Genomic DNA, 17,148 nt, shown 5'->3' with positions numbered 1-17,148 from the left:
AGTTACTGTCTGCACTATGCCCGGCTCTGGCTAGTACTGTTATCCCTTTACTCCTAGGAGTGCCAGCACTCACCAAATGCTTCCTGATTTAACTCCTCCCTCAAAGTAGTTAGCTAATCAGAAGTTGAAATCCACTGAGAGGCTCAGAAGGAGGACCCCCTTTTCTCTATCACACACAGACACACTGCGGGTATCTTTCCCTGTTTACAATGTGTTCATCACTCGAGCCAAGAAATTCATCCTCCCTCCATTGCTGTGCGAAGCTTGGAGTCTTCAGCTCCCTACACAGCCAGGCCCCTGGGGAACAAGGAGCTACTTTGCTGCTGCAGAGTTTGAATGAGACAGACGGGGCAGGTGTACGAGGACAGGCCGATGCCAATGGAGCAGTAGACAGCTTCTAGGTATGTGGTCAGTGAGCCATTGGTTGGAGTGTAGCAGGGCTGAAAGGAGCATGCAGTTCTACATCGCACTGAGGGACCATGCCGTAGTGCAGGCTGCTTGCCTTTGTGGTGGAGGGGGCTCTTGCAGGTTTCTGTGCCCATCAATGTGATTTCTTTAATGTTCTCCTTCCTTTCTCTTTTTTTATTTACTGAACTGCGTGTTTTGTTTGTTTTTGTGTTTTTAATTCCCTGCCATGCTAGCTCCCCCTCTCTCCACCGGGGATGGCAGCTCAGTGCTTGAAGGACGGAGGCACAGTGAGAGCAAAACACAGACTGAGTCCATGCAGTCCCAGCTTTCTCTCTGTTTCTCAGCCAGTAAGTCCAGGGGTGCAGCGCTCCACAGCATCCTTCCTCCACCCTCTCCATGACCTTCCTTTCCCCAGTTCCCTTCCAGAGGGTGGATTTTCATTTCCAGTACTTCAGCATATAAATAAATCCATCTCCCCTCCCCCACATGCGGAAATTCTCCAGAGCCCCCTGTAAGGTGGACCCTCATCCTTGCTAATTCCATTCCCCTGCTTCCCTGTGGATAAGGCATGGCATTCTCTGCAGTGACACTCACTGGGTGACGTTGTGCAAGTCACGTGGCCTCTCGAGCCTCAGTTTACCCAGCTGTAAAATGGGAATGAGACTGGCCTGACACTCAGAAGTGGAGTGAGGCTGAATTGTTTCCTGTCTGTGTTGAGCTTTGAGCTCCTCAGATGGAAGGTGCCATGGAAGTGCTGAGTACCAGTAGTAGAGTGAGTGGCCTCGCAGGGTTCTCTGGGAGTCGGGCTGTGGCAGCTGGAAGACCCCTTCCCTGTGCCTTCTGCCGTGTCTGGAGCTCTTTGTGAAGCCTTGATTCTGGAGGCTCTTTCCCTCTGCGTGTGTCTCTCGCTCAGTGCTTCAGTGGGTTTGGACCTGAAAAATCCCATCACTTATTGCGTGTTCTCCCAGGTCTGTAGCGTCCTGGCAGCAGAGACACTGTAAGAGCAGATGGTCCAGCTATCCATGCCCCTCCCTGTAGGCGTGTCCTGGAACAATCTGTCTGGGTCTGTTCTTCTCATGGCCTACCCAGAGGGGACCGTAGTGGAAAAGGCCACAAGTGTAGTGATGCGTGGAGGTATTGGGAGCCCTCCTATCAAGCTGTCTGTAATGGGTGGGAGGGAACAGCTGCCCTCTCCTCTTGTCCCTCCTTTGCTGCCCCCCTCCTTGTTAGCTCATTTGGTGAAGTGGTTGCGCCTCCCATTTGGAAGCATCTTCAAGAATGTGTGACTTTGATAGGCACAGTGACTGGGAAGAGAGTCCTCTGGGCCAGGTGGGAAGAGAAATGATCTGTTAACTCCAAACCGCTGTGCCCCCTCCAGCACTGCTTTCTCCCTTGTCCAGCCGCCCTGGCCGTGGTGCAGTGTGACGTGCCGAGCCCCCTCTCTGCTGAGTGAGGAAGCATTCTCCCCTCCCGCTCCTCCTGTCTTAGATTTGCAGTGATTTGGATCTCCTACTCATTCCCCCCATTCTCCCCTATACTGCTCAGTCACTGACCTGAGAGGGTGGGCTGCTTCAGGGCATGCTCAGGCCAAGCCCTTTGGCATCAGTGAGATTTCCGCTGTGCTCCGAAGGATTTTCCCCTGCCCTTCTGAGCATTGTGCAGCCCACACAGTGTAATAAGAGCCAGCCTGGAAGATGGGGGTTGATGGGGTGCGGGTCTTTGTGGAGATGGGGGCTGGGACTGTGTGGTGTGCTTCTTTGTTGGTTTTATTTTGCATTCTGTTGTTGTTGTTGGGTTTTTTAATATTATTTTAATGCTTACGTTTGTTTTGCAGCCACGCAGTCTTGTGAGGAGAAGCTTCTTGCCTGGGACAGCCCAGGGCAGACACTGGAGTTAGAGCGTGCTCAGTCGGAGCCTTTGCTAACTCCCGTAGTTCCATTTGTACTTAACAGTGCAGCGTGTAAGTTAGTGGTTGGCTAGCAGTAGTGGAGTAGTGCAACTAATTCTAGACGTCTAGTTACCCTCCTCTTCACCCTTATGCACCCTGTCCTCCTGGTCCCTGCTCGAGGGGACCAGTTGCCCTTTCATGCTACAGCTACAGGGGTGACCCTTGTAGTCAGCTAGAGGCACAGTCACATTGAGTAACATGGCTCAATTCACGTCCACACACAATTGTTTCTCCCGTTGCAGCTGTACTACCAACTGCACTTGTGAGAGTGCATTCTGGGAGACTCCAGGCAGCTGCCCCGTACTTCCTCAGCAGCGGATGCAGTGCCTGAAGGACGTGCACACAGAGCGGCACGAGCAGCTCGTGGGGCCATATGCTCTGGAAAGAGGGTTGGCCCAAACCACTTACACAGGCATGATTATTGGGTCCCAGGTACACTGTAGACCAGTGTGGGGAACCAGTTGCGGGAGGACAGCCATGTGGTGGAACACATGGTCACTAGCCATGTGTGAACCATGCTGTGTGTGTGTACACAAGCCATGTTTAAAGCTAATCGTGCCTTGAAGTGGCTACAGACTTGGTTAAAAGTTGTAGTGTGGGCAGGGCCTTAGTTACTGGGTTGTGTTCCTCACTTGTGGAGATACTACCGGGCAACACTAGGGAAGATACAGCCGTGTGAGCCTCCCATTGGCAGCAACCAGACAGTATCATCCAAGGTGTGTGAGACAGTACATGGCGGGGAGGGTTTCAGGGACCGCTGTTGGTTGGTCCTCGATTACCCTTCCTAGAAGAGAAAGCAGGGCAGGCTGTGCTGACTTCCATCTTGACTGGGAGGCAGGAGTGCCTTGCTGTGTGAAAGCCAGGGGGTGCCCACCCTCGGAGGTAAGGCTACACACCACCTCTGTTGCTGTGGTAGCTCAGTGCATACAGTAAACACCGGGGCAAGGCACAGTGTTGTGTGTTGGCTTTGTGTCTGACCTGTGGAGTAGATGCTGCCGTGCATGTTGAGCTGGAGACCCTCTGAGATGAGCTAGCCCAAGGCTCTTGTGTCTTTAGGCCTCTTCACTCATCCCAAAGAAGATCTTTCTCTGCTCTTCCCCCAGCCCCTGGGGTTCCTTCTCGAGGTGCTGAATGTATCTGTACTCCCTGCACGGGGTGGGAGAACCCATTTGCCACGTATCCTAATAGGGAAGACCACATTGCTCATGAATGACTTGCTCATGAAGCATCATTTCGTAGCTAATGTAATCCAGTGCACCCCCTTGATCCATTTCCCATGCCCATTGGTGCACAAATAACACACTACACTACAGTATGCCAGCCCCACTGCCAGGACCTGCTCAGTTAGTGTGACAAGCTCATGCTAAAGGCCAAAATGTATCTGTGGGGAGCTGCATAGCAAAAAAAAAAAAAAAAAAAAAAAAAAAAAAAATCCACGTTCTTGGTGGATTACAGAAGTGGGTGTGGTCGCGTCTCTCAACAGCTGAGATTATGCTTTTGCACCCTAACCGGGGCCAGTTGGTGTTAGAAATGTGGGGGGGGAGGACGGACGGGGTGGCTTCAGATAGCTGGTGACAATAGCAACCCTCACGTTATTTATTTTGTAGCTTTACAGATACCACCACAGATAGTGCCAGCAGTTCATACAATACTTTCACTTACCGAGCGTGCGTGGGGCGGGGGAAGATGTAGGAGGCCTTGGGTCTATCTGTAGATGCATGCGTGTGTACGGTGTATACGGATGTAGCATTGGGATCAGTGCATACTCAGGTATGCGAACTGCAAAGGAAAGATTAGTTCTAGCAAGCCCCTAGGCACTGCTACTGAGAGTTGTAATAAAGCCCATTCATGGTGCACGCTTTGCTGCAGTGTTAGGTGCTTTGATATCAAAGGTAAGGATGGCAAGACGAGGGGAGCTGGGCTGCCTACAGCTGACCGGAGAAAATAGGTGAGCTGGCCAGAGAGGACTGGGATAGCAACAGGCAGTAGATCCAGCCATGTGAATGTCAGCTGGGCAAAACTGGGTGAAGTGGCAGTGCTAATCGAGTGCTGAGTGCCCCGAAGCCAGTTACAGGGAGCTGTGTGCCAAGCATGAGCTACTGCGGGGGGGGATGAGGCCCACCCCCGTAGAGCCAGCAATTTGTTCTGCTTTAGTTGCCTCACTAGCTTGTGGAATCTGTCCCTGCGTGTGTCCCGATGGAATGTTTGCAGTACTCGCCATCTGGGGAGTGTTGGTGATGGTGATAGGTAAATTGCTGAGGGATTCTTTGGCTGCCTTGATCTTGTTGTGGCCACTGCTATATCTGGATGTCGTGGGCGGGGGGGCTTCACATCCGACAGCTGGTGCCAGGTTTTACTTTTTCCTTTCTGTTGGCCTGTTCAGTGACCGGGGCCCTTCCTTGCAGTCCCTGGAAGCAGCCCGGGCTGTCGGGGGACGATGAGACTCCTGGGACAGGCCTGCTTTTGGAGAAGAAAATGAGTATGAGACGGTGTCTTTATTCCCCTTCTCCCGGCATCCGGGGGTCACCATTTCCCTTTCATACCACCGACCCCGTGCCCTTGAATAGATGGCTGCCATTATCACATATCTCTGGAGTGCAGGGAGCTCCTCCTGTGAGATCAGGGTCAATGGCGTCCTGCAAATTGTCCAGTAGGAGGCGCTCGGTTGTCTCACTTCCTCCCAGTCAAGGCAGAAGCATAGTTAAATTGCCTTTACTTCTCGCCCACAGTGCGCAAACAAGAGATCATTAAGATAACAGAGCAGCTGATTGAAGCCATCAACAATGGAGACTTTGAGGCCTACACGTAAGTACAGTGTCACTGGGCATTCAGTTTCTACATGTCAGCCTGTGGGCAAGAGGCAGAATGGCCCCTGCCCACGAGCGAGTCACGCAGGCTGTCCAGTGCAGTGGGGAACCATCCAGGCAACAGGGTGGAGAGGGTTACGCTTCACTCTCTGACAACTGCAGTTATGAGAGTTAGAGCTAAGGGGGCTCTTTAAATGAACTCTTGGTTCCAGGAGTAAGGCAGATACCAGGCAGCAGAAAGGGTGACCGTTAAAGGAGCACCTCTGAAAGCCCTGCAATGCAGGAGCAGAGGGAGATGGGGATGATAGGATTAAGGGACAGACTGTGTGTGATACGTGCTTGGATGCTTGACTGGACCACAGAACTGAAGGAAACACACCAGCTCCAGGTAGTCAACATGGGTCTCAGTCCCAGGTGAGGGGTGTGTCTGAATAAGCATAAGGAGCTAGCAATATGGCACAAAATAGCTCCTGGACTTTGGGGCTGGTCTGGGAGAGGGTGACAGCTCTGAGAGGTTTATAAGGGGGAAAAATCCCTGGGGCATGAATATTCCTTTTTTCTTTGCAGGAAGATCTGTGACCCGGGCCTGACCTCATTTGAACCGGAAGCACTGGGGAACCTAGTCGAGGGGATGGATTTTCACAAGTTTTACTTTGAGAACTGTGAGTGGGCAGATTCCAGCAATGCCAACAGCCCCCTCCTCCACACCTCTCTGCCCTATCTTGGGAAATGGCTGCAGTTCTCTGACTGTCTATGGACACCAGGGTTTAATGTGGGTGAACTGTGAAGGGTTATTAAGATCCAGCACTTTCTCTCCTCCCTCAGTGAGGTTTCTGTTTCCCTCATTTCTCTTCGCCCTAGGAATGGGGCTAGTCTGGCACAAAGTACGTTGTTGGAGTGGGAACCAGTGGTTCAAAGGGACCAAGACGCTGGATTTCCAGTCAGTGTAAAAGGGGAAAGAGACACTAACCCAGCTCAGCTGGAGAGCCCTGCCCAGTCATAGGGGTGGGAGGGGTACTCCCTGTCACACATGCCAGGATGTAGCTCTTTGCAGCGTACTGTTCTCAGAATTTCTCCAAGTTGAGGTCCCACGTGCCTGGTTCAGATCCCAAACCCCTGGTGAACCCTTTGGTAACTGGGTCAGGGGGGGACACCTTGTCCATGTGGCTGGGAAGCAAACCCAGCAAATGCCCTTGTGTGGGGTTGTCCTTCCCTTAAACACCCCTGTGCTTTCATGTCCCGCGTCCATCCCCAGGAATCGCCACAGTGTGGGGCGAGGGAAGTGAGCTGCTATCCTGAGCTGCCACATGTGGCTGATCTTGGGGAAAGGGCCCCCTTAGCACACACTGATCCTTGGCTTGTGAGGTGAAAGGGGCCCGCTCGCCTCTTTCTCGTTCTCTGCATGACAGCCCTGGAGTGCCTGTCACTCACTGAGGCCTGCTGGCGCCCAGGGAGGTCTTGGCAAGCCTCAAAGGGCCCTCGCACACGGCTGAGCTGCAGGTAACATCTGATAATGAGAACGGCCCTGTAATTGAGGCACTGGCAGCACTGATGCCTGGAGTGTGGAATGTGCTCTGTGCAAAGCAAATGGGACCTGAAGGGTCAGATAACCGGAGGGGTGAGGAGGTTGAATTCGGGGAGCAAGAGAGGTGGCTGGCTTGTGCCTCGGGAGTGTTGAGAGCAGGAGATGCTGTGGCCGAGGTGGGAGGGGAAGGAAACGGGGACAGTAGATGTAGTGGTGTGCGAGGCCTTGATCTTCTCAATGGGGACATGAAGCTGATGGTTTTGCATGTCCCCCCAGTATTGTCCAAGAACAGCAAGCCAATCCACACCACCATCCTGAACCCCCATGTCCATGTCATTGGCGAAGACGCAGCCTGCATTGCCTACATCCGCCTGACTCAATACATTGACGGCCAGGGCCGGCCCCGCACCACGCAGTCTGAAGAGACCCGCGTCTGGCACCGCCGCGATGGCAAGTGGCTGAACGTCCACTATCACTGCTCTGGGGCCCCTGCCGCTCCGCTCCAGTGAAGATCGAACACAGGTACGCTCCAGCAGGGAGGGCAGATGACATACCACGGGGCCATGGTGGCTGTACGTGGCAATGAAATACCGGAGGCCCAGAATGTTGAGAGGCCATTAACCGGGCTCTGAGAGATGGTCATTTACCATCTGGCTGCAGGCAGAGTGGAGCTAAGATAGTGGAACATTTCCCTCAGCCCTCTCTCCACCCCAGGTGTCCCTTTCCCTGAGTGTGCACCATAAGGAGGTGATGAGCTCGGTCTGTTGGCAGATGGGAGTCGCACTCTGCAGGTATAGCCCCTTACTGAGGATTTCAGAGTGCTACAACCGCCTCCAAGGGATACACTAGTGCTGGCTCAGCCTCTGCGGGGCCGCCAGGCACTAACCTGGGGCACTTGGGTCAGGTTATGCACTCTGGCCTTGGACTGCAGAGGGAAGCCATATGCCTGGCTCTGGGGTGGGGGTGGGATTGGGTCCCTGGCTGTAATGTGCTGGCCTCCACCTCTCTGGTCCTGGGGTGCAGGCGGGTCCCACTGCCTGGCAGAAAATGTAATGAGGTCTTGGGAGATTATTTAAAGTAGGAGCGTGGGGAGAGTTGCCTGAAGAGCAACTAGGTCAGACATGAATCTTTTCTAACAATGTCAGTCACACAAAGGCAAGGAACCAGGGAAAGAGCAGACAGAAATTACATCTGAACAGGGGTGGGCAGATTGAGATCCCAGAGGTAAAATTGCAGGAAGTAACGGTGTTAGACTGCGGTGTTGAATACAAATAGGTATCTAGCCCCACATGCAAACTATAAACGTCTGCATAGTAGTGAGGAGCATAAAAGCAAACATATGTGAATGAGACTGCCTGGCAGTGCAAGAGAGCTTGATGTGACAGGTGCTCCAGGAGCATGATGCAATGCTAAGTCAGTGGGATACTCTAATGCCTGCCTATAAACAATACAGGGAAGGATAGATAAGGTTGGAGAGAGAGGTGGGAAGTTGCTCCAGAGCTTAACAATTCCCTAGGATTTGAATGAGGTAGTGTCAAAGTAGAGAGGACCATAGACTACAATCTATAGGGATACAAATCCCAAGCCATAAGAATACAAATATATTAGAATGTTAATACTGGCCTTCTAATGGGCAAAAGGATTTTGAACGTACCGAGAGAGAGATCAAAGGCAAATAAAGCTAATGGTAATGGTAATATTGGTAACTTAAACTAGCCATATACAAAATGGCCAAACATCATAATGGAGCAAAGTTTGACTAAACCATTTGTTGACACCGTCAAACAATTGCTTCTTGGAACAGCTGGTTCTGAAGGATACCAGTTTGGCTCAGATAACCTATTGAAGATGGTTTCAGAGTAGCAGCCGTGTTAGTCTGTATTCGCAAAAAGAAAAGGAGTACTTGTGGCACCTTAGAGACTAACAAATTTATTAGAGCATAAGCTTTCGTGATGAGCTGTAGCTCACGAAAGCTTATGCTCTAATAAATTTGTTAGTCTCTAAGGTGCCACAAGTACTCCTTTTCTATTGAAGATGCTTATTTAGCCATGCTGGTTTACTTATCTCCTTGCTTTCTTTTGTGTTGAAATGTGTGCATGCCTTATGCATCCTTTCTTATGTGTGCCTATGTAGCTGTCATGCCGAGTCCAAGAATTTAAATTTCCTAATGTTAGAACCTTTTTGCCTAGATTCCTCCCTTTTTTAAAAATGCCTTTTTCTAAATTGAGTGTCACCGGATGAGGTTCTATATGATTTCTTCCCAGAGGATGTTGAACTTCATTATACTGTAGTCCCTGTTACTAAGTGGCTCGACTGCAGCGATGTCTTGAATGTAGTCCTGTGTATTGCTTAGGACTAAGGGCTTGTCTAAACTTACAATGCTACAGTGGCGCAGCTGCACTGCTTCAGCTACCTATGCCGACAGGAGGGGCTCTCCCCTTGGTGTAGGTACCCCACCTCCCTGAGAGGCGGTAGCTAGGTTGATGGGAAAATTCTCCTGTTGACTTAGCACTGTCTTCACTGGGGGTTAGGTTGGTTTAACTGCATATTTGGAGAATTCCCTCAAAAGTAAATGAGGAGACTGGGATATTTCTCACTAAAATCAGCTGCGGGGCTGGAGGGTAGCAAATGGTATAGCTATATTTGGAAAAGGTTCTTCTGGAAAGGTTAGCCCTGGGACCCTCCCTTTGGTAACAGGTCACGCTGGCTGAAACAAATTATAAACCAGTGTAAACTGCTTGTGCCCATTGCTGGGCTTTACATTAACTGTAACCCCCCAGGATAAAAGCTACAGAATTGTGGACAGCTGTCCGCAAACGTGCTCAGTATGGAGCAATGGTCAAAAGGCATTGAGGTATTAAGATGGAGAAGGAACGGGATGGAAGATAATACTAAAATACCATAATATACATCAATGGTTCACTCTCTCCTGGAATACTGAGTTCAGTTCTGCTCACTCCACTTTAGACAGGATATAACAGAATTACAGGGAGTCCAGTGATGAGCATAATTTAGACGTATGAGAACCTCCACGTGAATAGCGAGGCAGAGAAGAGTCAGACTGTTACCATAGAGAGGAGTCAGAGAGGACATGATAAAGGTGTCCAAGGTGGTAAATCAGTTAGTCCTAGTTACCTTCTCATGATACAAGAATAAAAAGCAGCAAATTTAGAACTGCTGAATGGAAATCCTTTTTTTTAACACAACACAGTTAGACTTTGGAATTCATTGCTACAAGACATCATTGAGGCCAGCAACTTAGCAGGACCCAGAAAGAGACTGGTGGTTTATACAGATAGGGGAAACATCCAGAGTTACCTTAGACAAGATTAAATAGAAAACAAAACAGTATGCAGGGTTCTGAACCCACTTCCACCAGAGCAGGAGCTGACCTGTAACTTACAGTGAGGAAGCAACTGTCCCTACGGGGAAGGTCATTCCATAACCACATGCTTTGGGGTGCCTTGCACCCTCCTCTGAAGCATCTGGGGCTGGACTTTGGACCTCAGGTTTGGTCTGGTCCAATCAGACAGTTCCTTCCACGCTGTCCCCTCTCTCTGGAGTGCTGGGATTCATCTTCCCCTCCTCTAAAGCATGATGTGAGGAGAGTTTCCCTCTGCTATAACTGGGCCCCATAGCAGAGCAGCGACTGCAATAACGGTGTCCCTTCTCACCATACCAGTGGAGATTCGTCCTCCCAGCCTGGAGAAAGGGGCTGGATGGGAAGAAGGGTCCCGTCCTGGTGTGTTGCAGGGGTGCACCTTCCCAGCCCAGGTCTGGGGCGCACTGTGTGTGGTGAGGTGTTCCTTCCTTTTGTATCACTTGTAGCGTTTTCTCCCTGCCTGGTGTGCTGTGGGAGAGTTTCTATATAAATTGTGCAGCTAACTTTTGGCTTTATTTCCCTTCCTTCTCCCACCCCATTCTTTTCTCTCCTTTCTGGGTGGACATTGCCGCCTCCTGGTGGCAGCAGCTTTTGGAGATACTCAGCTGGAGGGCAATATCTTCTTAGCAAGCAGCTCTGGAGTGCCTGAGTGACAGCGACGGTCATGTCCGTTTTGACGTTTAAAAAAAATTACAAATTACAAACCGGCAGCAGCCAAATGCACGAAACCCTGCATGCATCTGATGCTCCGGGCGCTGCCGCCTTTCTGTTGTTTTCCATGGATCCATCGTGTCTGTTTCTGCTGTACGAAGGTGTTTTTTAAATCTAAGAGAGACATGTTGTTTGTATTAAATAAAATAAACGGGAATAATGATAAATAAATGACAGACTATCCAACACCCCCTCCCCCAGGGCTGACGAAATGGCATCAACTGGAGCATCTTTCAGAAACCGAGCGAGGGGGAAAGCAAAAGGGAAGGCGAGAGAGCACGAGGAGGAGGAGGAGAAGGCAGCTTGAGCAGCGGATTGCTGAACTCTGCTCCACAAAGGCAAGGTGGAAGCTAACATTGCATTCAGGCTGTGCTGTGACTTTAATCAGTGAGCGGTGGCGAGGAAACACTGGAGGGGCCTGAATGAAGAATGGGAGGGAAAGGTGGAGGAATGACACTTCTCCACTTCCCGCTGCCCAGCGGACTGACTTCAGCCCGAGTTTCTTCTTAAGTCTTCAGCGTGGTGCGGATGCTGCGGAAAGCTGGCTGCTCAGCCGCCAGAGCCCACAGACTTCCTAAAAACAAAACGGGATGTCGAGTAAAACCAAGGCTGGAAAAGGGGACTATAAAAAATGGCTTAAATAAAAATAGGAGCTTGCTCTTGAGAGATCCTGGTTTTAGAAGTGGCCACTTCCTGGCCAAACACGAAGGTTTGCAGCCTGCTGACAAAAGAAGCGTTAAGAGCAAAGGTTTTAGAGGAAGAGGGTACGTGTATGGGATTTCTTTTATGGCTTTTCTTTTTCTTGTAGCGTAGCTGGGATCCGCAGTGCTGCAGAACACATATTCCTTAGGAAGCAGATGAGAAAACTAGTATTATGTTCTTTCATGAAGACTCACGCATCCACCTCTATGTGATGCATCATTAGCTTGTGTTTGATACTGAAATATATGCATCCATAGAATTAAGGGGCTCACTGGCTTCCAGTTTTGTTTTATTTTATTTTATTTCTTTGTTGTTGTTCTCTGGTAAAATAGCAGAGGGAGCCAGCAACCCGAGGCAGGTGCTTCTCCCCCCCCCTCCCATCTGTTTTGTAAGTGTCATGTGTCCTGGTGTATTTTTGGATAGCTTTTCTGTTTTTTAATGGTCATGATGCAACTCATAAAACAATCCGCTCAGAATCTCAGCAAACTGTAGATAGACGGCTTCAGGCCTCATGATACAGAGGGGAAAGGTAGTTACTACAGACCTTCTGATGCTTGTCCTTTGGGCAAATTCATCTTCCTTCCTTTGTTGGGGGATGCTGTCAGTTTCCTTTATTTGCTAGAAGGGGAATGTTGAATTATTTTGTTGACTTGTCTGAATTAATCCTGGCCCAGAGAAGCAAAAGGCCTTTTTTTTTTTTTTTAGTAGATTCTCTTAGCACTAAGAGGCACCCTGATTTCTGTGTCCTGATCAAGAGGAGGGCAGGGACTTAGTCATTATTGTGGGATACTGGCATGAGCTTTTAGCTGAAGTCCCTCCATCTACAAATCACTAAATTTGGTCCTGGGGCTTTACAGTATGTTATCCCTACACTCCTGAGGGACAGAGTAAACAGTATATTAAAAGGAAGGCAACATTGTAATGGATTCTAAGGGGAAAGGAGGGCTAAATTATATCTTGATCCTTTTTCAGTGGAATGAAGGGAAGGACCCGTAAGATGAGTGGAGTTACTGCCTTGCTCTGGAAATCCCTCCACTCCCCTTTAAAGGAAGACTCTTAGGTCAATCCCACACCATGATTAGAGCAGCTAATTCATGATGCAGGAAAAGGCCATTCATACTTCCCAGGGTTTGTCTGGACAAATAGTTTTCTTCCTTCCTCTACCATCCCAACTGCATGTGTGGGTGGGGTGGGGACTGAGACAGGAACACTGTCTCTTATTATTTCAGAACATTTTTAGGAGGGCAGTAAGCTAGTGAGTCAGGCGGAGAGGAAAAGCTTTGATATTTTATTCAGATTTTTTTTAAAAAAGCCACGCAGAGAGCAAACAGGACATTACAATTATCCAGTTTTAAAAAGAGAAATACAAAAAGTTATGCATGCCTTCTTCAGGTCTGATCTTTCCTTGTCTCTTTACCTATTGATTATTAATGATTAAAAAAGACCCTCTGTATTTAGTAACTGCATCTTTCAGAGAAAACTTGAAAAAAAAATGGTTGGGTTGTTTTGGTTTTGCACAGTATTGGAGACCAGCTCTCTGTTTGTTCTTTTAAGTTAATGAGAACCTTAGCTTGGTATGGCCATTATCAGACATAGCTGTACACCTTTAGCATTCTTAATGTTCTCTTACGGGGCTAATATAAGCATCTATATAATATATATTATAAATATCACATTTTAAACAGGAAATGGAAGGCGTTTGATGCAGAATTTTTGCATGATATAGAAATAATTAAAACAAAATTAGCTAGTGTTTGTTTGGTCTGAATGTTGGTAGAACCTTCATAGCTTTGTTACAATGAAACCTTGAACTGAAAATATTTAATAAAATAACATTTAAACAGGGCATAAAGTTGAATGGCATTCCTTTTTTCTGTGTACCATTGGACAATGTGGCATTGAGGATTTTGGGACACATTTTCTCAGAGCTATGTTTTTAGAGCAGCAGATCTATAGGTGGCATTTGTGATCACATGCGATTCTTCTCCTAATGTACGTGTGGGTCTACATGCATAACAAATAGGTGGTTGCTGACCTTTAGAAAAGACATGGGCAGTGGAACCTTCAGGAGTAAGTCCCAATAGTGTGGTCCAGTGATCCTGGACTGGGCATCCTTCCGCAGACCTGAGTTCTCTACCTGAACCTTCCACTGACTTGCTGTATGACCTTGGGGATGTCCAAGCCTTTGTTTCCTTTCCCCACCTTATGTGTGTCTTCTCTGCTTAGATTACAAGCTCTTTGGGGAAGAACATTTCTCTTGCTATGGGTTTGTCAAGCCTTGACATTTTTAACTCAAGTTAATTGATAGCTAACTCATAGAATCATAGACTTTAAGGTCAGAAGAGACCATTATAATCATCTAGTCTGATCTCCTTCACAAGGCAGGCTATAGAATCTCACCCACGCACTCCTGTAACAAACCTCTAACTTATGTCTGAGCTATAGAAGTCCTCAAATCATGGTTTAAAGACTTCAAGGTGCAGAGAATCCTCCAGCAAGTGACCCGTGCCCCGTGCTGCAGAGGAAGGCAAAAAAACCCCAGGGCCTCTGCCAATCTGCCCTGGAGAAAAATTCCTTCCCGATCCCAAATATGGCAATCAGCTAAACCCTGAGCATGTGGGCAAGACTCGCCAGCCAAACACCCAGGAAAGAATTCTCTGTAGTAACTCAGATCCGGTACTCCACCAGAAATCTGATGAGGTTCAAAAAGGACAAATGATCTGGACACTCCAGCAGTGTTTGTTCCAGGACACGCGTCCATGGCTTGGTCGAAATTATATCACTAAAAAATTGTGTCCAGGAGCAAAGGTCAGGAGAAGGCTCACACTATAAACATGTTGGCCGATGAGTTAAAACTATAGTCTAGGTGTACCCCATCTGTCAGTACAGTACCTGTTTTGACGGGGCCCCAATTGTGGCCAGTCCCGTAATACAAATAATATTTCAGTAGACTTTTCACACCACCTAGGCCTTGTCCCCACCAACATTTTTCTTAGTCCCCCACCCACCACCGCTGTCTGTGTTGCACAGCCTGTGCTGCACCACAAGTGGTAGCAATGATGGCCATGTTAGCATACACAAGGCATCAACTTTTTAGCACTTTTTTGTCAAGACCTGCTCAGAGTCAGGCTAGTAAACTCAAGGGTAAAAACACCAGTGCTGGGCTCCATTCGTGTGCTTCCTGCTACCACCCGTGGTGGAGCTGTGCTGGCAGGAGTGTAGCAATGAGTGAGTGTGTGGAACATGCTCATGTAGACAATTTTTCTCTCCCACTGTGAGCGTTCCATTGTGCGAATCCCCTTGGAAGATAACTATTATCACCTATCAGGTAAGTGTCAAGGGCCACTTCTCAATGGGATTATCACGTCTCCTCCCAAGAGCAAGGAGAATTACCCCTGCACCATGGGGTGGGTAAAGAGCAATCTGTGCTGTAGCTGCTGTCTGCTGGGAATTAAAATATGGCCTTCCAAGGACTCCTCCATTGATGCCAGTGTCCCCCTGAATTGCAGGGAAGAAGAGAGGCCCTGCTATCATTTCTGGTGTTGAGAGACAGGATCACTTGCCAGGTAAGCCCTAAACCACAACAGAGACATTTTTGGAAGAAAAGTATACTTCAGTGTGGCCAACTGAAAATGACCTCTTGTCCACAGGGGTAGTAATGGTTTCTCCATGACTGATCTTGAAATCTGTTTTAACTGCCAGTGTAAACAGGAGAAACCATTTCAACACTATTACAGAAAGCCTGATAGAGACAGAATTTCCCTAGCATGGATGGGGTGTTTGACAGGGTCTGTGCATACGTGTGTTGATACATATTTATACTGTATACATGTGAATTAATTGCATATAATTTGCACCTTTGGCCTCTTCACCACCTGCAATCTTTTCATGAATCCATCTCTGCCAGGACATCAATAAAATCCCAGACTTCTGATTAGTTACCTCAGAGCAGCTATTAAAACCTTTCACAAAAGTGTTTTCTTCCCACTAGATCAGCCCATGGCAGGATCTGAGAATGGCCCTGCCTACAGGCCAAAATTGGCAATAACTAAGCTGGGGGGAGAGGTAGATACGCTGGAGGGTAGGGATAGGGTCCAGAGTGACCTAGACTGAGGACTCGTCTACACTACCCGCCGAATCGGTGGGCAGTGATCAATCCAGCAGGGGTCAATTTATCACATCTAGTATAGATGTGATAAATCAACTGCTGAGCACTCTCTCGTCGACTCCGATACTCCCACCAGAACGAGAAGCGCAAGCAGAGTTGATGGGAGAGCGTCAGCTGTCAACTTACCGCAGTGTAGACACCGCAGTAAGTAGATCTAAGTGTGTTGACTTCAGCTATGCTATTCATGTAGCTAAAGTTGCATATCTTGGATCAACCCCATGCGGTAGTGTAGACTAGCCCGAATTGGAGGATTGGGCCAAAAGAAATCTGATGAGGTTCAAAAAGGACAAGTCTGGAGTCCTGCACTTAGGTCGGAAGAATTTTATGCACTGCTGGGGACCGACTGACTAAGCAGCAGTTCTGCAGAAAAGGACCTGGGAATTATAGTGGATGAGAATCTGCATATGGGTCAAGAGTGTGCCCTCGTTGCCAAGAAGGCTAACGGCATATTGGGTGCATTAGTAGGAGCATTGCCAGCAGATCAAGGGAAGTGGTTGTTCCCCTCTATGCGGCACTGGTGAGGCCACATCTGGAGTATTGTGTCCAGTTTTGGGCCCCCCACTACAGGAAGGATATGGACAAATTGGAGAGAGTCCAGCTGAGGGCAACAAAAATGATTATGGGGCTGGAGCACATCACTTACGAGGAGAGGCTGAGGGAACTGCTCATATTTAGACTGCAGAAAAGAAGAGTGGGGGGATTTGAAAGCAGCCTTCAACTACCTGAAGGGGGTTCCAAAGAGGATGGAGCTCAGCTGTTCTCAGTGGTGGCGGATGACAAAACAAGAAGCAATGGTCTCATGTTGCAGTGGGGGAGGTCTAAGTTGGATGTTAGGAAAAACTATTTCACTAGGAAATAGCACTGGTGAAGCACTGGAATGGGTTACCTAGGGAGGTGGTGGAATCTCCATCCTTAGAGGTTTTTAAGGCCCGGTTTGACAAAGGCCTGGTTCAGATGATTTAGTTGGGATTAGTCCTGCTTTGAGCAGAGGGTTGGACTAGATGACCTCAGCTCCACAGCCTGAAGGACTCAAGTCCCTTGAGCTCCATACTCCGGGTAATCAAAGGAAACACTTTAAGTCACAGCCTCTGCCTCGTTTTTACCAGGCAAGACTTCTCCCGCAGATGGAATAGAAACAATAGAAAGAGGCTTCACCCTTTGTCAAACCTGGGCTCTAGTCAGACAAAGCAGTCTTCTGGCCAGAAACGAAACTTTTGAAGATGCACCCAGGGGCAACATATCAGTCCGGACTCCAGATCCATCCTGCCTTACCTTCTCATGCAGACTGTCCCCTTTCTACCCTGCATGGGCCCATATTACATCGGATCGCTGGGTACTCCGCACAATAGAAAGGGGATACTCCCTCCAGTTCTCTGCCCTCCCCCCCTTCCAGCCCCCCTTCCCCATCCCTCTTCAGGGACCCCTCTCACGAGCAACTCCTCGTACAGGAGGTGCACTCGCTTCTGTCACTGGGGGCAGTGGAAGAGGTTCCTCAGG

The 17,148-nt window shown here is 48.8% G+C and overlaps 1 protein-coding gene across 50 annotated transcripts in view; it reads left to right on the top strand.

Annotated features, from left to right (window-relative positions):
• The window catches only part of CAMK2G (calcium/calmodulin dependent protein kinase II gamma), a 170,357-nt gene extending 157,028 nt beyond the window's left edge, over nucleotides 1-13,329 (top strand). For 8 of the 50 annotated variants that reach the window (XM_043519602.1, XM_043519598.1, XM_043519601.1 and 5 more), the window contains 6 exons: nucleotides 642-755; nucleotides 2,243-2,368; nucleotides 5,086-5,161; nucleotides 5,731-5,825; nucleotides 6,965-7,210; nucleotides 10,656-13,329. In XM_043519602.1, the coding sequence (XP_043375537.1) occupies nucleotides 642-755; nucleotides 2,243-2,368; nucleotides 5,086-5,161; nucleotides 5,731-5,825; nucleotides 6,965-7,197 (644 nt within the window). In that variant the 3' untranslated portion in view covers nucleotides 7,198-7,210; nucleotides 10,656-13,329. The remainder of the gene's footprint in view (nucleotides 1-641; nucleotides 756-2,242; nucleotides 2,369-5,085; nucleotides 5,162-5,730; nucleotides 5,826-6,964; nucleotides 7,211-10,655) is intronic. The other 42 variants (XM_038411290.2, XM_043519613.1, XM_043519605.1 and 39 more) reach the window with 8 other exon arrangements.
• Nucleotides 13,330-17,148: the final 3,819 nt, after the last annotated feature.

Source organism: Dermochelys coriacea, chromosome 7, assembly GCF_009764565.3.
Source record: "Dermochelys coriacea isolate rDerCor1 chromosome 7, rDerCor1.pri.v4, whole genome shotgun sequence".
Taxonomy (NCBI): domain Eukaryota; kingdom Metazoa; phylum Chordata; order Testudines; family Dermochelyidae; genus Dermochelys; species Dermochelys coriacea.
This window is presented reverse-complemented; position numbering and strand designations above follow the sequence as displayed.